Source organism: Rhinopithecus bieti, unplaced genomic scaffold, assembly GCF_001698545.2.
Source record: "Rhinopithecus bieti isolate Rb0 unplaced genomic scaffold, ASM169854v2 scaffold_63849, whole genome shotgun sequence".
NCBI classification, from domain to species: Eukaryota; Metazoa; Chordata; class Mammalia; order Primates; family Cercopithecidae; genus Rhinopithecus; species Rhinopithecus bieti.
Genome location: NW_016824220.1, coordinates 184,346 through 212,259, shown reverse-complemented (window position 1 = coordinate 212,259; position 27,914 = coordinate 184,346). Strand labels below are relative to the sequence as shown.

The 27,914-nt window shown below is 36.4% G+C and overlaps 1 protein-coding gene across 2 annotated transcripts in view; it reads right to left on the bottom strand.

The window, feature by feature from the left end:
• RNPC3 (RNA binding region (RNP1, RRM) containing 3) overlaps positions 1–27,516 on the bottom strand; it is a 31,677-nt gene extending 4,161 nt beyond the window's left edge. For both annotated transcript variants that reach the window (XM_017862192.1, XM_017862193.1), the window contains exons 1-14: positions 27,409–27,516; positions 26,962–27,254; positions 25,496–25,543; positions 18,122–18,238; positions 17,097–17,182; positions 16,470–16,581; positions 15,747–15,815; positions 14,454–14,596; positions 10,358–10,483; positions 8,407–8,558; positions 6,467–6,628; positions 5,284–5,378; positions 4,569–4,627; positions 29–161 (exon numbers count right to left, since the gene is read on the bottom strand). In XM_017862192.1, the coding sequence (XP_017717681.1) occupies positions 146–161; positions 4,569–4,627; positions 5,284–5,378; positions 6,467–6,628; positions 8,407–8,558; positions 10,358–10,483; positions 14,454–14,596; positions 15,747–15,815; positions 16,470–16,581; positions 17,097–17,182; positions 18,122–18,238; positions 25,496–25,543; positions 26,962–27,153 (1,377 nt within the window). In that variant the 5' untranslated portion in view covers positions 27,154–27,254; positions 27,409–27,516 and the 3' untranslated portion in view covers positions 29–145. The remainder of the gene's footprint in view (positions 1–28; positions 162–4,568; positions 4,628–5,283; positions 5,379–6,466; positions 6,629–8,406; positions 8,559–10,357; positions 10,484–14,453; positions 14,597–15,746; positions 15,816–16,469; positions 16,582–17,096; positions 17,183–18,121; positions 18,239–25,495; positions 25,544–26,961; positions 27,255–27,408) is intronic.
• Positions 27,517–27,914: the final 398 nt, after the last annotated feature.

The following is a 27,914-nucleotide window of genomic DNA, read 5'->3' as shown; positions in this document are numbered from 1 at the left end:
TTTTGAAATAGATGGATTTAAAGGATACAACCACCATGGGTTTTCCAAAAAGCACATATCCATTAGCTTCCTTTAAGGCTTTTGCTGCTGCTTTTTCATTAGGAAGTCAAATGAAAGCTGTTGCCTTTCATACGACCTTCTTTCATCAACGTATATCAAACCTTAGAAGGAAGAAAAGAAGCTTTGATTCAAAGAATGTTAGTTTCATATGGGATGTGAATGAAAATGTGTTGAACAATTAAAATTGTTGCTATTTCAAATAAAAGTGGACTAAAACATTTGATAGGGCACAATCAATTATTCAGTTTTCTAAAAATGTTATTTCAATGTTCTTGCACTAAAACTGATTCTACAAGTAGGTGTATTTGATTTAAGATGTATTTTTAATTATTCTCAACTATCATAAAAGTATGTGATTTAAAAATCTATACTACTAGGTTAATTAGAAAACCAAAACTTTCCCTTTTTTTTTTTTTTTTTTTTTTGAGACGGGAGTCTCGCTCTGTCACCCAGGCTGGAGTGCAGTGGTGCAATCTCGGCTCACTGCAATTTCTCCACCTCCTGGGTTCATGCCATTCTCCTGCCTCAGCCTCCGGAGTAGCTGGACTACAGGTGCCCGCCACCACGTTTGGCTAATTTTTTGTATTTTTCGTAGAGATGGGGCTTCACTGTGTTAGCCAGGATGGTCTCTATCTCCTGACCTTGTGATCTACCTGCCTCGGCCTCCCAAAGCACTAGGATGACAGGTGTGAACCAGGTGCCTGGCTGAAATCTTCTTAAATTATTATTTATCTCAATTTTTTAAGTGCCTTACAATCTAGCACCACTGCTCAAGTGATTAAAAAGAAACAAAACAAAACAAAAAAAAACACTATATAACCAAGAATGGAAAAATAGAAAGGATTAACAGCCAGTTATAAACAATTATAGAATTCATTATATTATTATGTTTTTTTTTTAATTTATCTATTTATTTATTTTTTGAGACAGAGTCCTGCTCGGTTGCCCAGGTTGGAATGCAGTAGCATAATCTTGGCTCACTGCAACCTCCACCTCCTGGGTTTAAGTGATTCTCCTTCCTCAGCCCCCCGGGTAGCTGGGATTACAGGCGTCTGCCACCACACCTGGCTAATTTTTGTATTTTTAGTAGAGATAGGGTTTCATTATGTAGACCAGGCTGGTCTTAACTCCTGACCTCAAGTGATCCCACCCACTTTGGCCTCCCAATGTGCTGGGATTATAGGCGTGAGCCACCACGCCTGGCCTAGAGTTCATTACATTATTATAAGCAATTACAGAACTTCCAAGTAGAAAGGAACCTCAATGATTACCTACTCAAAACCATAATTTTACAGGTGATGTCTAGAGACAGTGAGTGACTTCAAAGCAGATAGCTAAGATCTAAAGTCAGAAACACAAACCAAATTTTTAACTTCCTAATACAGTGATCCATTCCATAGTGTATTCATTTTTTTGAAATTTTTGAAAGAAAATGAGTCAAACGCTACTTAGAAAAATCAGATTGTAATTTACAACTGAAATATTACCTAATATTTAGTCTATGAGACTACCAAAATAATACAACATAAAAAATTATCAAAAAATGCAGTAAATTATTATTTTTTTCTTATAATCATGACTCAAAGATGGCAACAAAGAAAAAGACCTAGCATTTTGCATGACCAGCAAAAGAAAAAATATTTTGGCATCCTGATAAGAGGTATTTGTCCCTAATGAATATAAAGAATTGTAAAACATGGTTTCATTTGTGTATACCTATCTAAAAAAACACATAAGTCAGATAAGATTTTAAAGTATTGACGTCACTTGAAGATTAAAACAAAACTTAGTTACAGTCACTTCTTTATTTTATCTGCACTCAAAAGCCTCTTACCTTATCCTTTCTACTTCTTCTTACTTTTAATTTATATGACAGGGAGTCTTTCATACTTTAGAATTAACAAATACAGTATTGTAAAGAATGAAATTCTAACTCCAAACATTAGCTGATACGGTTTCGCCCTGTGTCCCCAAGTCTCATTTGAATTGTAACTCCTACATTCCCATGTGTCATGGGAGGAATGCTGTTACAGGTGACTAAATTATATGGGTGGGTCTTTCTTGTGTTCTCGTGATAGTAAATGAGCCTCACAAGGTTTGATGGTTTTAAAATAAAAAGAGACTGGTGGCATTTTGCCCCGACCTAGAGATTTATGGAATTTTGAACTTGAGAGAGATGATTTAGGGTATCTGTTGGAAGAAATCTCTAAGCAGCAAAGCATTCAAGAGGTGACTTGGGTGCTATTAAAGGCATTTAGTTTTAAAAGTAAACACCATAAAAGTTCAGAAATTTTGCAGTCTGACAATGCAACAGAAAAGAAAGAGAAGAAATTCAAGCTAGCTCTAGAAATCTGCATAAGTTATGATGAGCCTGATGTTAATCCCCAAGAAAATGATGAAAATGTCTCCAGGGCATGTTAGAGGTCTCATGGGAGCCCCTCCCATCACCTGAGGCCTAGGAAGGAAAAGTGATTTCTAGGGCCGGGCCCAGGGTACCTGTGGTGTGTGCAGCCTAGAGACTTGGTGCTCTGCCTCCCAGACACTGCAGCTGTGGCTGAAAGGGGCCACCATAGAGCTTGGGTGGTAGCTTCAGAGGGTGCAAACCTCAAGCCTTGGCAGCTCCCACATGGTGATGAGCCTGGCAGTGCAGAGATGTCAAGAACTGGGGTTTTGGAGCCTCCACCTGGATTTCAGAGGATATATGGAAATGCCTGGATGTCCAGGCAGAAGTTTGCTGCAGGGATAGGGCTCTCATGAGCTAGGGCAGCGCAGAAGGAAAATGTGGGGTTGGGGTCCCCACACAGAGTTGCTACTAGGGCACCACCTAGCGGAGCTGTGGTAAGAGGGCCACCGTCCTCCAGACCCCTGAATGGTAGATCCACTGAGAGCTTGCACTATTCACCTGGAAAAGCTGCAGACACTCAATGCCAGCCCATGAAAGCAACTGGGAGGGAGGCTGTACTCTGCAAAGTCACAGGAGTGGAGCTGCCATGGGAACCCAACTCTTGCATCAGCATGACCCGAATATGAGACACGGAATCAAAGGAGATCCTTGGAGCTTTAAGATTTGATTTCCCCACTGGATTCTGGACTTGCATAAGGGCTGTAGACCCTCTGGTTTGGATGATTTCTCCAGGGCCCATAGCACCCTTGTTTTGGCCAATTTCTCCCATTTGGAATGGCTGTATTTACCCAATGCCTGTACCCTCATTGTATCTAGGAAGTAAGTAACTTGCTTTCAATTTTACAGGCTCCTAGGCAAAAGGGACTTGCCTTGTTTCCAATGAGACTTTGGACTGTGGGCTTTTGAATTAATGCTGAAATGAGTTGAGACTTTGGGGGACTGTTGGGAAGGCAGGATTCGTTTTGAAATGTGAGGACATGAGATTTGGGAGGGGTGAGGGGCAGAATGATATGGTTTGACTCTGTGTCCCCACCCAAATCTCATCTTGAATTGTAACTCCCACAATTCCCATGTGTAGTGGGAGGAACTCTGTGGGAGGTGACTGAATTATAGGAATGGGTCTTTCTTGCACTGTTCTCATGGTAGTGAAGGAGTCTCAAGATCTGATGGTTTAAAAAAAAATGGGAGTTTGCCTGCACAAGCTGTCTTTCTTTTTGCCTGCTACCAGCCACATAAAATGTGACTTGCTCCTCCTCGCCTTCTGCCATGATTGTGAGGCTTCCCTGGCTTCGTGCAACTGTGAGTTTTCCATTAAACCTCTTTCCTTTGTAAATTGCCCATTCTCAGGTATGTCTTTATCAGCAGTGTGAAAAGAGACTAACACATTAGCTTTTATAACATTTATAAATCACAACCCTCTCTTTTGCTTTCACAAAACTGGAAGCCTTGCTCAATGAAGTTCTTTTAAAAGATGACAATTTACTGTCAGAGTAAGAATCTAAAAAGTTTTGCCTCACTGCTATACATTCCTGGATGATTCATTGAAAGAATCGTTTTCAAAGCACAGTCTTTGGATCAGAAGCTTCAGCATCATCCAGGAGCTTTTCAGAAACACAAATTCATGAGTCCTACCCATGAAACCTAGAAAATCAGACTCTCTGCAGGTGGGCCTATAAAACTGTTTTTCCAGGCTCTCCAGGTGATTCTTGTGCAATGTTAAAGTCTGAGAACCATGTATTTAGAGAGAAGATTAAGGTCAGAATGCATCACAGGCCTGTTTCTGCAGAGTTTTATTAGAACACAGCCATGAATATTCATTCAGGTTTTATGGCTGCCTTCATAATACAACTACAAAACTTAGTAGTTCCAACAGACACAGTATGGTCTGCAACAAAATAAAAATACTAAATTTTTACTATCTGCCCATTTACGGAAAAGTTTGCTAACTCCTATTCTAGACATCTTAAAAGATCAACAGTGCAACAGCATAGACCAACTTTTCATACAATTTTATCTCTAAAAGGAAAATGATGGAATTAAAATAGTAAATTTGTAACAGATAAAAACAAAACATAATTTAAGATTATATTTTACTGTCACTTACATGATCCGCTGTGTTTCTGATGAAAAGTCAACATATCTTCCAAAAATATATTTAAGGTCCTAGAATTTCAGTAAGAAGACAAATAACAAAGCCAGGGGGAAAAAAAAAACTGTTAATAAATAAATACATCAATATATCAATAGAAGAGGTCATACTGCACTAAGGTAGGCTTTAATCTAATATGACTGGTGGCCTTTCAAAAGGGAAAATTTGGACACAGATACTCACAAAGGGAGTACGCTATGTACAAAGGCAGAAATTGTGATGACGCTGCCATAAGCCAAGGAAGGTGAAAGATCGCCAGCTTCTGCATACCAGCAGAAGCTATGGGAGAGGCACAGAACAGATCTTTCACTCAAAGCCCTGAGAATGAACCAATCCTGCCACACTTTTGACTTCAGTTTGCCTCCAGAACTGTGAGACAACACATCTCTGTTGTTTCAGCCACTTAGCCCTAGGAAATTAATACATACCCCAAACTCTGCCTCAGTATTTACTGCCAGAGAAGCCAAGCTATGAGAATATTATTTTAACAAAAAATTAACCTGGAAATACTAAACAACAATTTATCATGCCCTGAAGCACAGTAAAAAACAAAAAACAAAAAAAACAAAAAACACATTCTTAAAGGTAGTTTCACACAGACTTTAACACATCAAGTATAAAACCTTCAAATTATTTTCATTTACATGAAAAAAAATCAATTTATACCTACCTTTTCTTGAACATGTTTAGCTAAATTCTTTACATAAATTCTACAGTTTGGTTCACCAGGTTCATAACTTCTGAAAACTGAAAGTGTTTCCATTTCTTATTAAAAAACAAAAAAACAAAGATATAAAATTAAAATATTTTAACCAAGTGTTTAAAGATAATTATCATATTCAAATATAACTGTTAAATAGACAAATTAAGCTTTATGAAAATGTTAAAACCATAAAATTAGTAACAATGTTACAAATGGGTTTAAATATACTCACTGAAAATCTGAATTGATTATATAAAAAACTTCTTTATATATAAAACTTTTAAGTTTTTATACACATAAAAAACTTTTGTTTAAAAAATTTCAGACTTCTAGAGTAAGTAAAATTTGTCCAATAAAATATCTACTATTACAACTCCATTAAGATGAGTCATGTTATAAAAAAAAGGGTAAAGTATATATGCTAATTGATTTGGGTAATTATTTTGCTTAAAGTGAATTTCCCAAACCATCAGCCACCTCCATATTTAAATGCAAGAATGAAGTAAGCACAATATCAGGCATCTCGGACAAACCATGGCCTAAGAACCCCTGTATAGCTCCTCTCCTTTAATGTCAGTAGTCTGTTCTAGAAAATTAGATAGATGTTTTGTGTAAAAATCCTAGCTGGAAGTCTATTTCCCGTTACTGTAGGAAAAATTATGTACTGCACATCAATCTAAAGCCTCTAAATATTTTCTGACAATATACTAAAACAGTAAAAGTCTTTGAGAAGTAGAAAACTATCGTGTTAGGATATAAAATCCTAAAATCATAGATTTCTAATCACCATTTTTTTTAAATAATCGCTTTGTATGTATCTCAGACACAGTATTTGTGACAGTCTATTGGCTGCATTTGGAAAATATAACCCCAGACTTGTAGGACACACTGACTTACTTTAAATGACACATAAAAGTTTTAGGAATGAAAACAAAAATTTTCCCCAAATACAGACTGGAAACACTGTATGGAAAGAAACGTTCCTTCCACTATAAAGTATGAGTATTTAAAAAAAAACAGAAGAAGTGATTACAAACATTAATCGGAGAGATGTTCTAAAGTATGTGCCTTAAGGTAAATGGCATGACAGATTTGTTTTGTTTCTGTAAAGTCAAAGATATGTAAAATGGAATATGTGCTTTGATATTACCTTCTCTAGAAATTCTGCCCTTTTCCAATTCCCTTCTGGAAATACATTCCGATGGCATTTCATCAGAGTCTTCTTTAATCTCCTCTGTGATGTCCAAATTAGGTTTGGGGAAGATTTTTCCAAATCCTATATTGGATGCATCAACTTCAGTAGCAGGTAAATCTAAGAGTTCAATGTTAACATTAACCATAAGAATCTCTCCTTTAAAAACAGTTTCTGCCCCCTCCCCCCATTTTATATTTAATAATATATCTTTAGGCACTAAAATTCTTTGGTGTTTCTCAATATACTGAAAGAAGCATATGTAAACATTTTCTTTTTTTTTTGAGACGGAGTCTCGCTCTGTGGCCCAAACTGGAGTGCAGTGGCCGGATCTCAGCTCACGGCAAGCTCCGCCTTTCGAGTTTACGCCATTCTCCTGCCTCAGCCTCCCGAGTAGCTGGGACTACAGGCGCCCGCTACCTCGCCCGGCTAGTTTTTTGTATTTTTTAGTAGAGACGGGGTTTCACCGTGTTAGCCAGGATGGTCTCGATCTCCTGACCTTGTGATCCGCCCGTCTCGGCCTCCCAAAGTGCTGGGATTACAGGCTTGAGCCACCACGCCCGGCCAGTAAACATTTTCTATAAAGGTTCAAATAGTAAAAAAATTGTGTTAAAGGGTGACTAGCCATGAGATAAGAAAATTTTATAAAAAGAAAAATGTTAAATAAATGCACAAAAAAGGTGCTACCCGAAAACGCACTACATTCACACTCACCATCCAACACAGGAATGAAAACTAGTCACAGTTTTTCACTCACTATGTTTGCAATACTTACTAGAATTCTATCCTATATTCACACAAGTGCTCAAAGATATATATACAAAGACATATTCCACTATTTTCTGTAATAGTAAAAGAAGGGAAACAACTTCAACTTCTATGAAAAAAGCATGATAAAATACTGACAAAATTATATTACGGTCTATTATACAGCCAAAAAATGTAAAGTATATGATTATATTTTGACATAGTAAGCTACCCCAAACTAGATTGTAAACTTCAAAAAAGAGACCATGGCAAACTTGTCCATGGAGGCTGCTAGATAACAAATTCTCAACAAGTCACTACTGAGCGAATGATAAATACCATCAAAACATAATGTTCATTTAAAAAATAAGATAGAAATGTGTTCATACATGTCCAGGATAAGGTCTGGAAGGATACACACACACACACACACACAAACACGTACATATATACACATAACAAATAGCTAACGGTATTTGCCTCTAGGTAGTAGGACAGAGGAGAGTGAGGTTTGAGGTGTTAACTTTTTAACAATTTTACTTTGTTTTGGTTACATTCCGATCAACTGGGTTATTTCAGAAATTTCAAAATAAAGACTTAAAAGAACAAAGGAACACCATTATAATATCAAATTCGTGATTAAAACAAGCAAAAAAAATCTGTAATTTCAATACTTTTTTTTAAACTTAAGAATAGCTTTCTTGGCAACAATCGTCCATGTCTTTTGGATTAAAAATATATACATTTACATTAAGTCTACAACTCACAAAACAGTCACATTGCTTGTTTACTAACCAATAATATTAGTATAATTACACTAATAAAACCATAGGCCACCACATGAAACAAGCAATGAAAAGTCAATAAAATATACTCCATTATATTTTTAGTGTAAATATCAGCAAAAAGGACTAAATTTCATTCTAGAGGTCATTACTAGCAAAGGGTAACAGTGACAATCTCGCCATTTACCATCAATTTCTGTTATATAAAAAAGTTGAAGGTGGATATTATTCCATGATTTTGAGGAAACACTAATTGTATATTTTAAATAATGTTGACAAATACTAAAATACAAAACATCATATGTAAAACTTAATTCTAACACAAAAAGTTGATTTCAGCATGTGAAGTAACTAGAATATCCTTACCATGATTCTTTTCCTCACAATTTTGTTCCTTCTCTAAATCTTTCTTAAATGCAGCTGGCATGTCAGTAGATATATGGAATTCAATTCTTTTATTACCTACAGGTTGTGGTTGGTCAAATACATCCGAAGGTAACAGCACTGGATGTAAGCTGCTATTTAAAAACAATCATAGCATTAGTTTGTAATTGCAAGTAAAATCCTGAGTAAAATATTATTTCAAGTTTACTTTAAATTGTAAAAGTTAACACTGACAAAGGATTCACTACACTTTTTATATTGAATAAAGTGAGTGACTTAGATTTATTAGTTTAATAAACTTTAATGCTCTCATATAGGTGACTAATAAATTATTAGTTTACACATAAAAAGACTGAGGTTCAGCAATGTTAATAATTTGTATAAGGTCATTCTGGAAATGACAGAAATTTGATGACTATTGATTCTAAACCCCAGGATATTTACCAATATGCAAAATAGTGCATTCTATGTTTGATATTTTAAACATATAGATAACACTAGATTTTGATGACTTAAAATTGTCAATAGTCACATTAAAACCATGAAAAGAAACAGACGAAATATTGATAACTTATTATTTCTCATTATATCCAAAATATTATTTCCACATATAATCAATATAAAAAGTTATCAAGATATTTTACATTATGTCTTCATACAATTTTAATGTGGCTCACATTAATTTCTATTGTTCAGTGTCACTATAGAGATTCAAAGGGAAAAAAAGGTAAAATAATTCAAACATGTGTAAAACAAGTATCATTTTACTGACAACTTCCGGACTATAATAAAATGTGCAAAACACAATGGGAAGGTAACTTAAATCTACTAACATTCTTGGATAACTATGGCTTGACCCTTATCCCAAATCTGCAAATTCCTTAGGAAGTTTATTACAAGATAAAGTAGTGCGAAAGGAATTCTTAATTTTTAAAAATATCAATGGCATTCCAATAGCTTCTTCAATAAATTCAAACTTCACAGCCTAACATTTAGGGGAGGTTTCAAATCTTTCTAGCTTTCTCTTTCATCATTCCTATTCCTATTCAATAAATTTTCTTACCTCTGGAAGCTTTCCTTTTATTTTTCCATTCACATAGGTTACAGTTTCCCTGCCTAATTTTTGTCTCTCCTCCTTAAAGGGCCAGCTCAAATGTCTCCTCTCTCTTACAACCTTTCCAAATTTCTCAACTGGCTGTGGCTCGTCTTTTCTCACAACCTTTTAGTTCTTAGTTTATATTTCCTATGTCATGTATTATAAATGCTAATGCAATAATCATCTGTGCATCTGGCTTATTATCCTTAAGACTATTAACTCACTGTTTGAAAAGACAGCATTAAACTTTAGAAGCATGCTTTAAACTACACACAATATTTAGCAGAGAACCTTACCATGCATTCAACAAATACTTAAAGGCATTCTGGTGGGTCCTGTGTGCCAAGAAAAGATATGTGAATTTTTATCTGTTGGGTACTTTTTAAATAAAAAATGTCTGATATCAGGTGATGGAGTTAAGAGAAACTAAATAACTGTATATAAACACGTTTATATTAGTGACATTATTCACTAATATATTACACTAGTGACAGTAATGTCACTAACAAAACTGTAAATGTACAAGGAGAAAGAGAAAAGAAATGGTAAAAGGAAAGTAAATGAATTTTGTTTTGGATAATATCCTAAGTGCCTATAAGATATTCTGAGTCTGCAGACAGGAAGCTGGAATAAAATACATTAAGGCTTAGGACAGAGAAGAGAGTACTGGTCAACTGTGAGAGAACTATGAATATTTATAAATTTGGCAACTAGGAAGCCAGTGGTAAACCAAGAACATTGAAAGGAAACAAATGCCAGCTTGAAGAATGATGTGAACTAACCAAGTAAACAAAGTACATACAAACAACCCTCATTTCATAGTTCAAATAAAATTACCTGTGTGAAGGACACAAAGGTGTATTCAACATATCCTTTATTTTTCTCTTTTTCCTCACATGGCGCTGCTTTATTGTTTTAGGTCTTTTGGGCTGAAGATTTGCTAGTTCCATTAATTTGTTCATTCTACAATGAGGAGAGGAATGATAAACAAAATTTCCTTTCAAGAAGCATAGCTATTTACCACTGTTTCTATTAAAGTTAAATTTGTTATTTTGGTGTATAATTTAAATTTTAAAATGTTTTACTTATATAAAATATACAGAACACCATCAATTAAGAGATAATCAATTTGATAAAAGCTGAAATACTAAATTGCCTTGCTCAGCTTTCATCTTACTTGGAAAAAACTAAAAATAGACTTAATTACATGTTATCAATTTTTAAAATGTATGTCTCATCATAAGCAGTTGCCCAAATAAAATGGCTGAACTTCATGCCAAACAGTTGAACAAGATACAATAATAAAATTGATATAATATTAATGTTCTTAAATGATTTTTATTCATATTCTAATTATTAAACAGAGCCCGGACTGAAATATGTCATTTAAAAGCTTTTTGTGCATAACTGTTACAAATCAATCATCCTATAAATAAAGTAACTTAAATTACTTGAGAACAGTTTTCAAATACTGTACTATGCTCTGAAGTAGTTTCAGGAAGTGATAACACCTTGTACTTGTACTGAAACACCTTGTTTCAGGAAGTGATAACACCTTGCACTTTTCTCCATTAAGAGTATGAATATTTAATATTAAAGATAGATCTTGTCTAGGCATTTCTGTATCATCTACAGAGCAGGAACTTGAAAACCGCTAGTCCCAGCTCTACTTCTCAGGGTTATATTTATAAAATTTGAAAGCAAAATAAATATATGCACATAACAAAACACAAAAGAGAGGAAGGAGGGTATTGTTCAAATAAGCTTTAAACCCTTTTCCCTGAGGAAAATGAAAACATATGCTATAAATTTTAAACCCTTTTAAAAAACCATGGTTTACCAAAAACTTATGAAAAAATTTAGTTATTCAAAGTATATGTCTACATTTATAAATTTCTGACCCGAAGTACACCAAGCCTCTACAAGAGTGCTAGCTATATATTCAGTAATCAATAATTATTTGCTGAATAAGTGAATAGTACAGGTTGAGCACTCCTTATCCAAAATGGTTAGAACCAGAAGTACATCGGTTTTGTAATATTTGCATATACATGAGATCTCTTGGGGATGAGACACAACTTTAAACACAAAATTCATTTACGTTTCATATACAACTTATACACAAAAGACTGAAGATAATTTTATATAATATTCCTAATAATTTTGTACATGAAATAAAGTTTGTGTACATGGAAACATCAGAAAGCAAAAGTGTTGGCTGGACATGGTGGCTCACACCTATAATCCCAGCACTTTGGGAGGACAAGGAGGGCGGGTCACTTGAGCCCAGGATTTTGAGACCAGCCTGTGCAACATGGTGAAACCCTATCACTACAAAAATACGAAAAATATTAACCAGGTGTGGTAGCACATGCTTGTAGTCCCAGCTACTGGGACTGATGCGGGCAGACTGCTTGAGCCCGGGAGGTTGAGCATGCAGTAGGCCATGATTACATCACTGAACTCCAGTTAGGGCAAAAGAGTAAGACCCTGCCTTAAAAAGAAAAAAGAAAGGAAGAAAACAAGCAAAGGTGTCACTAAGCCAGCCATATGTGGTATCATACTGGTACTCAAAAAATTTCAGAGTTTGAAGCATTCTGGATTTCAGATTTAGTTTAGAGGTACTCAGCCTGTACCATTTTTGTTTTGTTTAGGTCTTGTTACATTTCCTGAAGATAACAGAGAAGCATGAAACTAGAGCTTGGTACATGCAAAGGCTATGTTTTCTCTCAGGACTCAAGATGAATTACTGGCAGAATTCCACACTACATCCTTTAATGGAAACCTAAGTAAACAAACAAAAAAGGGTTTGGCCAGTTTACTATAGCATTTCTAATTACTATCATTATTTTTATAAAGTGAAGTTCACAGAGGTTAAGTAATTAAACCAGAGTTAACACTCTATACTATTCTTTTTCTTTTAGCAACAAGTTAAAGTAATCATCTATCAGGAACTGCCAGCTTCCCTAAACGTCTCTGTCCAAGACAGATACTGTAATCACTCCCATTTTGTAGTTTCAGCCCCACCTATGCCTTGATTTTAACTCTTCCCTTACAAAGAGAATACACTGCACATTGTGCCACTACTTAGGTGGGCACTGACTCAGTCAAATTGCAATTATTTGTGTATGCTGCTCAGAGTCTCTGCTTGGGTTCTGCCTCATGCCAACCACTCATTCCTCCTATATACCACTTCTTCTGTGCATAGTCACCTAAGATTTTGATCATTTTACCATCAGAGTCCTGCAGATAGGGGTTGACAAATTACAGCTCAATGACCAAATCCAGCTAGCTGCCTGATTTTATAAATAAAGTCTAGTTGGAATAAGGCCATATTAACTCATTACGTATACTATCCATGGATGCTTTCCTACTCCAAGGGTAGAACTGAGTAGCCACAACAGAGACCACATGTCTCACAAAATCAAAAATATTTACTCTTTGGACCTATAAAGAAACCGTTTGGCAACTCTTGCTCTAAGTCAGGCTGTGGATTATATACATGAACATTATTAACAACGTACTATTGTTTGTCAGAATCCTTAAATAAAATATGAAGATTGTCAAGAACTATCAATAAAAAGAATAATTCATCTGCAGTAGTTACTATGAATAGTTTTGTATAAAATCCTAAAGAATTGCTCTAGAAATTATTCTGAGGTAAATAAAGTCCAGAAGAATAAGCATCTGTCAAAACATGAACACAATCAAAGTTCATTTGCAGTAGTTATGTTCTAAGGTTACCATAAACACTAAATCACTGTGCCTAGGAAAATTCAGGATTAGGTTCCTGGAAGCCTTTGTTTACAACATCTTGTCATCTGATCAATACATTACCTTGTTTAATATATGTTTATGTCTAAGATATACTTACTAATATAAGTAATATGTCTATTACTTAACATACACTATCGAATCATTAGCATTGAACTCACAGTCAATACCACCATAACTCTGGCCTGAAGGAAAACCATGTATTTTCTCCATCAGGCTTGACATAACCTTCTTGAGCTCAGGAACACTAAAGAGCACTTCAACACCATGCTCGAGGGTCATTTTAAACACAAGAGTCACAACAAAAAAACTCAAAAATGTAAAAAAAGGTAGTGCTGAATAGACCATGAAGAGGATACTTGTTTGTAGTATGAGAACTGAAACAAAAGGCTCTTAGAGGGTGTCTTTATTTGACTTCATCTGGGAACCTGTGTGCTGACTGACTCAAATTTTTCACCACATGGCTCAATGTCCATTTCCATCAAAATTTTAAAAGCACATAAAGGTCAGGCTTGGTGGTACATGCCTGTAATCCCAGCACTTTGGGAGGCTGAGGTAGGCGGATCACCTGAGGTGGGAGTTCGAGACCAGCCTGACCAACATGGAGAAACCCCATCTCTACGAAAAACACAAAAATTTATCCGGGCATGGTGGCACATGCCTGTAATCCCAGCTACTCGGGAGGCTGAGGCAGGAAAATCGCTTCAACCTGGGAGGTGGAAGTTGGGGTAAGCTGAGATCACGCCATTGCACTCCAGCCTGGGCAATAAGAGCAAAACTCTGTGTCAAAATAAAAAATAAGAATAATAATAATAAATAAAAAGCACATCAATTATTGATTTTGGAGTCACAAATAAATTTTAGCACAATTCGCAAATACAGAATCCACAAATAACAAGGCTTGAACATAGTTTATAATACCATAATCATCAATCTAAAAAATTATGCATAATCCAAAAATTTTCACTTAGGTCTTGGTATCTATTCTCAGGTCTTAATTTATAGCTGCTATATATACTTGAGGTGTTGGGGGGCTGAGGACAAATTCTAATCACCCAAAACTATGAAGAATTATAAACACAAAATCTAGGGAGAGCAAGAGTCTCTTTCTTACATTCTATGTTTCTTGGAAACTAAACAAATATTTCATGTTACAAACCTCTGTCGGTCCTCATCATCAGTGCTTTCATATTCTGATTCTTCACTAGATAATTCCTCGTCCTCATCTGGCAAAGGAGGTTCCTGAGGTGGCTGAGGAGATGTGGGTGGAAGAGGTGCATGCAACGGCATATAGTCTTCATACTAATTAAAAGAATAAAACAAAAATACTATGGCAGTCTAAAATATTTATAGAACAAACTCCATTTCAATACTTCTTTCTCATTTCTATCACATTTTTTTAACACATTCTACACATATTGAGGGAACACCCTGTATGGCAGATCACTAGCTGATCACAAAATGTGCCTCTTCTTCCTTCACCCTCAGCTGAACTAAATTTTCAAAGCTCCTTTGTAGTTATAATTTTCCCTTGTAACTGAGTTATAGCCAATGAAATGAGACAATTAGAAACTCCCACATATAATTTTTTCTTCCTGATCTGCAGACTGTGTAGCAATGTCTTCATCAACCTGGGAAGGCACATGGTCAAAACAATTCAGGTGTTTTTCATGGCTCAGTAGACCAAAATATCCCTCTGCTCTACTTTTGGAAAGGATGTGACATGACAAAAATCATTTTTATTGTATTAAATGACTAAGAATTTATTTGTTAACAGCAGTTAGTATAATCTTAATTAATTCTCCAGTAATATATCAAGCACTGAGTAGGTGTTGGGGTTACAAAACAAAAAAACAAACAAAACAACAAACGAATCCTAAAGTTAATAGTACATACATTAGAAGAGCAGCAAATCTCAAACCAAATTCTCTTCTATTCATATATGAACACTCAATGTATTAATAATTTTGCATTGCTATTATTTATAAATATACTAAGAGTACTATAGCAAAATAATAACTACAATTATTCAAGAGCAGGTATAGCCTACTTCTAAATTATTGACAGATTTGCATAGTCAAGTCTAATAAAAATACCAGCACCTTTTTTTGTCTTTTGCAAACAAAGCTCTATTTGTGACAAAACCAGAACAACGAAATCTTTAGGTAATCTAGTTAAGCGTAACTACCTTATAGGATGGCACAATGTTTTGGCTCAAAAAACTTAACAATGCTGGATGAAATGATAGTCTTTATTGCCAAAAGCATTTCTTTCATATTCTGGCTTTTCCTCACTTAAAGTTCTCAGTTCTTCTATTATCATCATATTACTTTATATCTGTTCCTTATTTTCAATGTACATCAGAGGTTGCTACAACACCTGTATAATTCAGCCTCAATAATCCCATTCGGGAAAAGAAATTTTAACTTGAAAATTCTAAGAGCTGTCTTACCATGGGAGGTCGCGCAGTAATTGGTCCAAAAGGTGTGGGCAAATTCATTTTATTCATAAGATGAAGGACCTTAAAATGGTAAAACATTTAAATTCACATATAAATTGATTCAACTCACATCTTGTATTCTACGTACCAAGAAACTTTGCAATAACACTATTTATTAATTGAGTGTAAAGGAAGACCTGCCCATCTCTTGACTTTATGATCTCTGCATAAAACAAGGCATTGGTGTATCTCAGATTAATCTTCCTAAAATGTCAATTCTACATGTTCAATTAGTCCCGTTGCTAAGAATGTAATATTCTTGCAATATAAAACCTACTTGAAATGATTTTATATCTTTACCCCAATTATTGTAAAATTATAAAACAGAGAAATACATTAAAATACATCTATACTTTGTACTTCAAAAAAATATGTTATTACTGCCAATATTTTTAAGCATTTGCTCAGGGGTCTGAATCTCTATTTAATGGTGTATTCTAAATAGAGAATTATCACAAATTACATTTCCCAAACTAGCTTCTGTTTATTAGTATCCACTTACACTATACCTTATAAAAGTCTTTACTTGAAAGTAGTAAATATTTAATTACATTTAAAGTACTGTATCACTAGCTGTCTAGAATTAGTCTGATTACTTTTGTGAGAATCAGCATGAAAAATAAAATATCAAGCTATATAAACAAGTCCTTTAAGGAAAAGATTTATTCTACTTACCTGTACATAGAACTTAGGCACACTTGCCAAGGCATTTACTATGTTTGCAAGGATTGTGCTGGAAGGTGGTGGGTACATATACTTGAGGCATGAATTTAAAGGAAAAGTCAGCCTATAAAATAAAAAAAAACATTTAAGATGCTTATGTTTTAATAATTTCATATCAGTAACTCATTTTAGGTAACCTGGTAACAAACACACTGCTCAAATGATGCAGTACTATTAGATTTACCTTGTTCCTAAAAGATCCAAAGTACATTTAAAAAGAAAAATAAGCTACTGTTTCTTGGCAGAGGTTTACCTTGTATCTCTCAACATTTCGAGATGCTTTCTCTGCACTGAATTCAGTGACAAACTCGTAACTCAAAATGTGATTCAACATATTAAAAATATACATGACAACAAAGATCTTTGTTTTTAAAATTATCTTAAATTATCTTATTTGCAATAAGGTATCTGTATATAACACGATATACAATAAGCAATAAGATATCTGTATATCACAATATATAAGATATCTGTATATCACAATATACAATAAGCAAAAAGCAGTAAGACATCTGTATATCTGTATATCTGTATACAACACAGAACAAAAGCAAAAGAAAAGCAAATAGAAATGCTAACCCATGGTTTGGTGCAATTCCATTTTCCACTGTTAAATAACCAAGTTCTTTTTTTTCTTTATCATCTTCGACAGGGTCGTCAGACCTGGGACATACAGAATCAAAGTTAATCTTACCTTTCCAAAGAGTGAAAAACTGCACACACAAAAGATAAATTACCTTTCAAACATGTCATTATAAAACAGTTTGACTAAAAAAAAAAAAAAAAAAAAAACTTTCAAGTACTTCTCAAGCAAACACCTATAAATGGGAAGGGAACTAAAATTAACCTTCACTGAATCCCTTCTGTATTATTATTACTACAAAAGTGCTATAATAATAAAATTATTATTCAGCACTACACATTTCCATTTACTCTTCATAGCAAGACTATGAAGATGGCATAATTGTCACTGACCAAAAATAAAACTAAAGTTTACATGGTATAAAATGGTGGTAATCAAATGTCGTTAATGTGTGTCATAATCAGTTGGAGAGTTTATTAAAACTCATAGACTTCTAGAGCATTTTCCCATCCCTTCCATCCCTCAATGAAGTTTCTGATTCAGTAAGACAGGGTTAAAAAAGCTCAAGGTTCTGTAGTTTGATCAAGTTTACAGATGATACAGCTGATCTAGGGACCAAACTCTGAGAACTACTAGTGTAAAGCAAATTTGTCAAGGTGTACTACAAAAAGTCACAGCTGGAAACCAAATGCCAGTCTTGATCTTATCACACTGTGTTATCTCTGATACAAAGACATTATACTAGTTATTTTCCCTCTATTGAAGGTTGAAGATGAATTCATTTCAGCCCACTCCCTTCCCACTTCACACTGATTAAACTGTAACATTAAATCTGGTTCCTAATGTACAATTAGGGGCAAAAATAAAGATATTGTTTTACTGTGCTAGATTTAATGGAAAAATCTGTCACTACTCTTCCAATTACTTACTGGCTAGTCTGAAACCAATACAATAACTATATAACTGATTAAAAAAAAAAAAAAAAACTTTAAAATGTTACAAAATGTATTATCTACATACCTTTTTTTTTTTCAGAGCCTGAAGTGGGACATGGGGAGTGAACTCGATCTTGTTCTTTTGCAAATTCAACGACCAAAGTATGACCTAAAAGTTTCAGCTGATGGAGTCTTGTCAATGCCTGGAGTTAAAAGAACAAGAGTAAACATTTCACAATTGTACTAAAAATGATCTGTTAGAGACCAATGTTTATACTGCGGGCGGCAAGCCACCCAGGTGCCGAGGCAAGAGACTGGGGACACGAGCCGTTCCCGTATAATAAAATACATAAAACAACAAGAGCTATAGTAGATCTAGATCACAGATATGATTATATATGAATGTCATTAATCATTAGTTTGTAGCAATTACTCTTTATTCCAATATTATAATAATCCTTGCTCTACAATTATAACCTAGGAAAACCGGCCATACAGNATGATCTGTTAGAGACCAATGTTTATACTGCGGGCGGCAAGCCACCCAGGTGCCGAGGCAAGAGACTGGGGACACGAGCCGTTCCCGTATAATAAAATACATAAAACAACAAGAGCTATAGTAGATCTAGATCACAGATATGATTATATATGAATGTCATTAATCATTAGTTTGTAGCAATTACTCTTTATTCCAATATTATAATAATCCTTGCTCTACAATTATAACCTAGGAAAAACCGGCCATACAGAGATAGGAGCTGAAGGGACATAGTGAGAAGTGACCAGAAGACAAGTGTGAGCCCTCTGTCACACCCAGACAGGGCCACTAGAGGGCTCCTTGGTCTAGCAGTAACACCAGCATCTGGGAAGATGCCTGTTGCCAAGCAGACTGTGGTCTAGTGGTAGTGTCGGTGCCAAGGAAAAACACCGGCTACTTAGCGGACCAGGAAAGGGAGTCTCCCTTTCCCTGAGGGAGTTTAGAGAAGACTCTACTCCTCCACCTCTTGTGGAGGGCCTCACATCAGTCAGGCCTGCCCGCAGTTATTCAAAGGCCTGTCTCCCTCTGATGCTGTGCTTCAGTGGTCATGCTCCTAGTCCACTTTCATATTCCATCCTGTACACCTGGCTCTGCCTTTTAGATAGCAGTAGCAAAATCAGTGAAAGTACTAAAAGTCTCTGATATGCAGAAATAATGGCGTAAGTGCTCTCTCTCTCTCTCTCTGCCTAGGCTGCCAGGCAGGGAAGGATTCCCTGTCCAATGGACACGTGACCCACGTGACCTCACCTACCACTGGAGATGGCTCACACTCCTTACCCTGCCCCTTTGTCTTGTATCCAATAAATATCAGCACAGCCTGGCATTTGGGGCCACTACTGGTCTCCGCATTTTGGTGGTGGTGGTCCCCCAGGCCCAGCTATCCTTTACCTCTGTCTTACGTCTTTATTTCTACAGTCTCTCATCTAAACACATGGGGAGAAAAACCCACCGACCCTGTGGGGCTGGTCCCTACGTATACTTTTTTTTTTTTTGCCAATGCTGTAAACATTTCCTTGACTATTTCCTAATTTATTTTTAAACTCAGGCTATCAAGCCTTTAGTACTTATTAAAGGACTACTTCCTATAACTGAGGAAAATAAAAATCTGGCTAAATCCCACTTTATGCCAGCTCTGCTTATACCCAGGCAGCTGAAAGTGGCTGAAAACAAGCTAACAAATTTCCCTGGCCTTACTTTCAATTTATAACAGCACCACAAATTGTAGGGTGACCTTTAATGATACCATAAAATTACTTACTACAATCGTAGTCTATTTTTCCCATCTATAAGAGAATATTTTGTACTTTCTCCTTGTTCCTTAACCTCACAATATTTTTCTTGCATTCCGTTATCCTAGCACCTGGTTTTCTACTTTGAGACAACTGAAGTGATGACATGAGAATATCAGATTTCCACTATAACTCCCCATCTACCAGCATATGCACGCCAAAATTCTATGTTCTATCTGTTATAATCTATTAACTATCCACATTCCTATCTAAATCCAGCTGCCTGACTTATATACTAAATTCCATCCTCTCATCTACTCAAGGGTCTTTATTTAGCTATGCTCTGGAAATGTGTGTGGTGGGGGGTGTGGGGGGTGCTCTTATTTAAACTGTTAATTTTCTGTCCTCTATTGGATTATCCATATCAGTACGAAAACATGCTCCTATTTCTCCCATCCTAAATTTGCATTATTAGTTTTGCAGTAAAACTCTGTAGAAGTTATATAAACCCTCTATCTACAACTCCTCTCTGCCTATTCAGTTTCAAAACTATTTCAATCAGGTTAATGCTTTAATAAGTTTAATGAGACTGCTTATCATAGACAACAAATTTTGTATTGTTGGGCTAATGATCAACTCCTAGTCTTCACTTGATTGCATTTAACATAGCTAATCACTTCTTCCTTGATACATGTCATTCACTTGGCTTCAAGACTTCATACGTTCTTACAATTTTCTTCCTAGCTCACTGGTTTCTACTCCTCCATCTCTTTAACTTGTGCCTTCTCTCACATTCTTAATGTTGGAATGCTCCAGAGCTCTCGTCCTGGTCTTCCTCTCTATCTCAACATATTATCTTCGTGATTTAATCCAGCATCTGCAGTTTAAATCTATATGCTAATGATTCACTAATTTATAATTTCAGTGCAGACTTCTGTCCTGAAGTCAAGGAACACATATTCAAATAATAGATAGTGCCCCATAGGTTTCTAACAAACGTTTCAAAATCAACATTTCAGAAGCTAAACCGCTTAATCTCTCCCCCAGACAAAAATGTGCTCCACCAGGAGCCATCTCTGTTTCAGATGATGGCAAGTCCATTCTTCCAGTTATTCAGGTCAAAAATCTTGTAATCATCCTTAATGCTTCTTTCCCTCATTCCATATCCAAGCCATTAAGAAATCCTGTTTGCCTATACCATAAAGCCAAAGTCATCAAAACAGCATGGTACTGGTATAAAAACAGGCACACAGACCAATGGAACAGAATAGAGAACCCAGAAATAAACCCAAATGCTTACAGGAAACTGATCTTCCACAAAGCAAACAAAAACATAAAGTGGGGAAAAGACACCTTATTCAACAAATGGTGCTGGGATAATTGGCAAGCCGCATGTAGAAGAATGAAACTAGATCCTCATCTCTCACCTTATACAAAAATCAGCTCAAGATGGATCAAGGACTTAAATCTAAGACCTGAAACCATAAAAATTCTAGAAGATAACATCGGAAAAACCCTTTTAGACATTGGCTTAGGCAAAGACGTCAGGACCAAGAACCCAAAAGCAAATGCAACAGAAACAAAGATAAACAGATGGGACTTAATTAAACTAAAAAGCTTCCGCACAGCAAAAGAAACAATCAACAAACAGACAACCCACAGAGTGGGAGAAAATATTTGGAATCCATACATCCAAAAAAAGGCTAATATCCAGAATCTACAAGGAATCCAAATGAATCAGCAAGAAAAAAAAAACAAGCCCATGGGCTAAGGACATGAATAGACAATTCTCAAAATAAGACATACAAATGGCCGGCAAACATGAAAAAATGCTCAGCATCACTAATGATCAGGGAAACGCAAATCAAAATCATGAAGCAATACCTCCTTACTCCTGCAATAATGGTCATAATGAAAAAATCAAGACATAATAGATGTTGGTGGAAATGTGGTAAAAGGGACTTCCACACTGCTGATGAGAATGTACACTAGTACAGTAAGTATGAAAAATAGTGTGGAGACTCCTTAAAGAACTAAAAGTAGACCTACCATTTGATCCAGCTACTGAGTATCTACCCAGAGGACAATAAGTCATTATACAAAAAAAATAGGTGCACATGCATGTTTATAGCAGCACAATTTGCAACTGCAAAAATACGGAACCGGCCCAAATGTCCATCAATCAATGAGTGGATAAAGAAGTTGTGAGAGAGAGAGAGAGAGATACATATATATATATATATATATATATATATATGAAACATGGAATATTACTCAGCCATAAAAAGGAACAAAATAATGGCATTTGTAGCAACCTAGATGGAATGAGAGACCATTATTCTAAGTGAAGTAACTCAGGAATGGAAAACCAAACATCGAATGTTCTCACTCCTAAGCAGGAGCTAAGCTATGAGGACCTAAAGGCATAAGAATGATACAATGGACTTTGGGGACTCAGGAGAAAGTGTGGGGGGTGGGGGTGAGGGATAAAAGACTTCACAATGGGCATAGTGTATATTGCTTGGGTGACAGGTACATCAAAATCTCAGAAATCATGACTAAAGAACTTATGCATGTAACCAAATACCACCTGTTCCCCCAAAACCTACTGGAATAAATACAATAAGAAATCCTTGCTTCTATCTTCAAACTATATAAAGAATCTAATCACCGCTAACCACTACCATTGTGGTCAAGGCAACCATCAATCCTGGACTGAATTACCACAACATTTTAAAGGATTTCCCTGTTTCTACCTTTCCCTCCCTTCAGTCTAGTCACAACAGAGAAAGCAATCTTTTGAAATATGTCAGATCAGGTCACCCCTTGTTCCAATGGCTCCCTATTTTACTGACAGTAATCTAAATTCCTTACTATAATCTACATAACATAGATTCTATGACTTCTCTGACTTCAAATCCAATGATCACTCCCACTATGTATGCTCCAGTCACAGTGGTTTCCTTGAACAACATGACAGGCATGGTCACATCCTAGAGCCCCTGATCCAGCTGTTCCTCTAATTCAAACATACTTCTCCCAGAAATTTCATTAGCTAAGTCCCTTCGCATCCTTCAAATTGTTGTTCAAATATAACCCTAACTACAGCCTGACCTCTCCCCACTTAACACTCCCGATCTTATTGCTCTACTTGTCCTTTTTCCATAGCATTTATTGTCCTCTAAAATATTAAAGATTATTTTGTCTCCCCTTTTGAGACTACAAACTATAATCATCTTTGTTTTTGTTCACATATAATCCCAAAACCTAAAACAGCATCTAGCACATAGTAGACACTTAATAGTTTTGCAACACATGAAACTACAAGACTTAACCAGGGACCGATTTTGTGATAAGACAATTTTTCCACAGGCCGGGGTAGGGGGTGGGGAGATAGTTTCGAGATGAAACTGATTCACCTTGGACCATAAGGCATTAGTCAGATTCTCATTGAGAGTGCAGCCTAGATCCCTTGCATGTGCAGATCACAATAGTGGCCAAGGCACTGCTGATCTGATTGGAGGTGGAGCTCAGGCAGCCATGGGGAGAGGCTGTGAACAGAGATAAAGCTTCCTTAGCTTGCCAGTCACCTCCTGCTGTGCGGCCCAGCTTCTAACAGGGCATGGTTGGGTACCAGGCTGTGGCTGGGTACCAGTTCGTGTCCCGGGGTTTGAGGATTCCTGCCTTACATCGTCATACAAAGTTAGTTTTAAAATGCTTCAATAATTTTCAAGACCCTAAATGAATGTTAGACTTATTCATTAACAGTGAAGCTTGATTATCTGAAATGAAGGTCATCTAATCTGACTTACTCCAACTTTCTTCCTCTCAAAATGGATATCACGTAAGTTCTTATTCTCAAAGATTTATGGCTTTTCACTTTTAATGTTAACTCCTCCTACCTAACTTGGCTACTTACTCTATTCTTGAACATTTCTTCCTTTGTTTCTTAATCTATCACTTTCCAATAAGGCCAAATGTTCTCTAGCCTAAAAGCCCTATCAATACTGCCATTAACCTCTTACTGCTTCCTTTCACTACAAACATTTTCAAAGACAATGACTGGCTCCATGTGCTCTCCTCCAAGTTATTTTTGACCCTAAAACAATGAGTTTTCATTCCCATACTTTATTTATAATGTAATATGCTATCTTTTAAAAGACTTTTTTCTGAAAAAAAAAATTACCTATCATTATAAAAGTACATATTAATATAATATGAAAGCCCTCTGTAATCCTACTCTCAGAGAAAGATGTTTTTAACATTGTGGTGTATAGTTCTGTCGTATTTTTTTCCTGTGCATATGCTAACATGTATACTATTCGTTTAAAAAAATCTGAGGTTACATCATACCTAATCTTTCGCAATTTTATTCATGTACTCTATCTGGGCTATCATTCTGTATTAACACATACCATCTGATATCATTCGCAGACAGCTGCAGTACAGTATATGGACATAATGTGATTTAAGGCTTCCCTTCCTTTTACCAATGAGAATCTGGGTCATTTCTATTGTTTCACGGCAAAAAGACTTTAATAGATGTGTTCATTCCTCATTTTGCATCATCACAGGATTTCATCTTCTTAAAACATACTTCTCTTTGCATCAGTGATAATTTCCTTTCTAGTTCTCCTACTTTAACTGCTTCTTCCCATTCTTCTCTCCTAGCTTATTATCCTTTGGGCAATCATATCTATTCACATGGCTGAAGAATCTTTCCATTCTTCACCTTGCCTCAGCTCTAGACTAATATTTTTAAGTATTTCCACAAAAGTAGCCCAGTGACCCCTCCAAGTTAATAGATGACATGTGAATTCATCATATACTTTTGTAAACATTCTCTGGATCCTCATGTCAGCTAATATAACAACCCAAATAACTCAATCCTCAATACAAATATCCTGAACCCGTCTCTCTCAACTCCTATATTATAAAACCTACAAACTCAATCTCTACTGAGTATATATCTACTTCCCCCTTTGTCTTCTTCTTGTCGTCTTCTTTATTCTTGCCTTGGCCATTATAACGGCCTTCCATTTGGTCTCCTACCTCTAATAATTCTGTGCCTCCAATCCATGATATGAACTATACCAGATATCTTTCACAGGACTGATTATATTATGAGCCAGCTCAAAAGTATCAAGTGCACACCTACTAAACCAAACTCAATACCTCTCTCCCAGACTCAATCTATTTTTCAAGTCCCATTTCCATCTCAACCCTTAGCTCCTGCTCCACTTATAACTTGCAACGCCTCACAGCTTTATTTGGTGTTCCCCAAGCCCCGAAGGCCCATCTCCCCTTGTTTCCTTCTGAAAAAATACAATTATCATTAGACTTCTAGCTAAAAGATCACCTCCTTTGTGAATGATTCCCTGGAACTTTAAAGAAATGTATATTCTCCTTTTAACACTTGAAACATCTTACCTTGTAACAGTTAGAGATATTTATCAATCTAAATCATTGAGAAATTGTTACTTTAATTACATATGCAGTTAGCTTTGGTTTACAGATAATCTACTAAAGGACTGGGCAATATCCACCAACTAACAAATCAAATGTAGTCTGTTGGGGAAACTGTTGGAATACAAACGCTTTTGCTTCTTAAAAACCACAGTTTAACATTATCTGAACCAAGACTGGATAAGAGGATACTTTTGACAACTTTAATAGTCAAGAAAAAGTCATACCTTTATAGCTGCTTTTTCATTAGGGAATGTGGCAAAAGCTGTATGTTTCTGAAACAGAGTTAAGGTACAAATTACTTCCAATATAATTTCAGTTTCTCATAAAGAAATCTGACATTTTACCAGTGGAGTAATGTGACATGTTAATAAAATCATGGGAAAGTATGAAAAATCAAGACCATTTAACTGATTACTAATTTCAGTCCAGTGGTTTTCAACATTTTTTGAGTCAGACTTGAGATGAAAGCTGTGCAACCTCTATCATATAAAGACACATGTTTTACACACGCAAATAGTTCAAAAGACCAAAAGTTTAAAGACCTCTTCCACACAGAGGGTCACTTTTAACCAACTAAAAATGTATTTCCTTCATTTATGACAGACCTAAAGATTTTAAACTTTTCCTCTATACATAACAATGCACAGTATAAAAACATTCACCAACAGAGAAATCGTTCTTCAAGGTGTGTATTTCCTTTGTGCTTTATCTTCGTAATAATGTTCAATGGGAGAAGCATATTTTAAACATAAAAGATTTTAAAACCATGAGAAAAGCAACACAAGTCAAGAGTAAAAGAAACACTACACTAAGGAAGAGCTCTGGTCAATGCTTATTAAAAGTTACTTTAATAATTATATCGCACACTCTAATTTTGTCAAATCTGATCCACGATGACCTAACGTACTTAAATTGAGCCATATTTTTTTTTTTTTAATTTGAGGGTATAAATGACACTTAAACTGATCAAAATTGGCCTTTCTTATAATTCAGTAACTCTCAGCATGGGCTGCACATTAACATTAAAATCACCTGCGGAAACTTTAAAACCACTGATGTCTTGCCCCATCGCTATTCCTATTTTAATGAAGAGAAATCAAAACATCTTTGGATATAAAGCAAAACAAAGTAATTGTGTAAATTCCTACATTGGTACTTTTAACAGCCCTAAAAAATTGTTCCCCAAAAGATGCCATCGGGAAATTTTATGAAAAGCCTCTTTTCTAGTTGAAATTCTGCATTTAATTTACTCAAGTCACCAATGCAGCTTCTTCTCTATTTTGATGAACGATTTAACATTGGCTTATAAATGAACTAGGACTTTTAAAAATCCCTTGATGCACATTTGTAAGAATACGCTGAGTCCAGAAGCAATAACCCCAAATTCAAAAAAGCTGTGAGGCTCTCAGGATGGATCTGAAAACTCAATATAACTAAGCTAATTTCCATTCTTCTGCTTTGTCGTTCACCATTGCCCTTTTCTGCAGTGCTATGACTAATACAGACTCAAGCCGATTAAAACTCCACTTCGCAGAGCAGATATTTTGATACAAAAGAGGTACGATGGGGGAGCTCCCATCACACAAGTGCATCTTCCCCACTCGTTTCCGCCTTACTCCTGTCAGCGCTCCCCCTCCCCGGTCGCTTGCCAGAGGCCTTCCCGGGAGACTCCGGCGGGGCGCGCCCTTACCAGTCGCCCCTTATCTGACAGGACGCGCACGGACTGCGCCCCGAAGTACTTCAGCAAGTCCTCTTTCTCCTCAGCGGTAAGCTCAGCCGGCAGGTGCCTGACCAGAAGGGTTCGGTCGCCCCGAGGCGGGGAAAGCGAGGAGGAGCTCGTGCATCCCCTTGATATCGCAAGCGGCTGCTCCGGAGCTGCCATTTTCCTTGGAGAAGCAAAACAGAAATCGTGGGAAGAAGTCTCAGTCAAAATCGCAGCATCAACACAAGCTGGGATATTTTTTCCGCCTCGCGCTAAGGATTCTGGAAACCAGGAAATACCGAGACAGAAAGTTACCTTCTCGCGAGAACTGCCCCACGGAAAAGCCGCAACCCTTCGGAGACTGGGGGAAGGGCGCGGTGCTAATGACAGTAAAGCAAAATGATTTAAATTCCAGGTAGCTCTGGAAAGACTTACAAGCGAAAATTGGCCCAGAGAAGTGCGAGGGTTACCACAAGTTGTCAATCGAAGAAGGAACCTACTTGAGGGAAAGAAGCTGAATGCTCAAGGACACGAGGACTCACGACTGCGCATGTGCGGGCTGGGCCAGTCACGGGGCGGGGCGGGGCGGGGCGCAAGGAGGGGCGCCGCGGCGAGTGCTGTCAGAAGCTGCCCGCGCGGCTGTTAATCCCTGGCCTTGGGAAAGTGAATTGGCCTGGATATCAAGTAGGACAACTTGGGTGTGGAAATACTGGGTATGTTCTTAAAGTCTTTCGATGGTAAAATCTAAAGATAGCCAGTTCTTCAGTCAACTTATTAGACACCATGGGGAGGATAACTCAGTTTAAAGGGCAAAAAGTTGAGACTTTTTTCTCGAATCAGTAGGCATTTAGCCGAGGGATAGGCACCTGCCAGGGTTCATTTCACAGAAATGGCAGCCTCTAGAAAGAGGTCGCGTAATAAATTATAATGTGTGTGTGTGT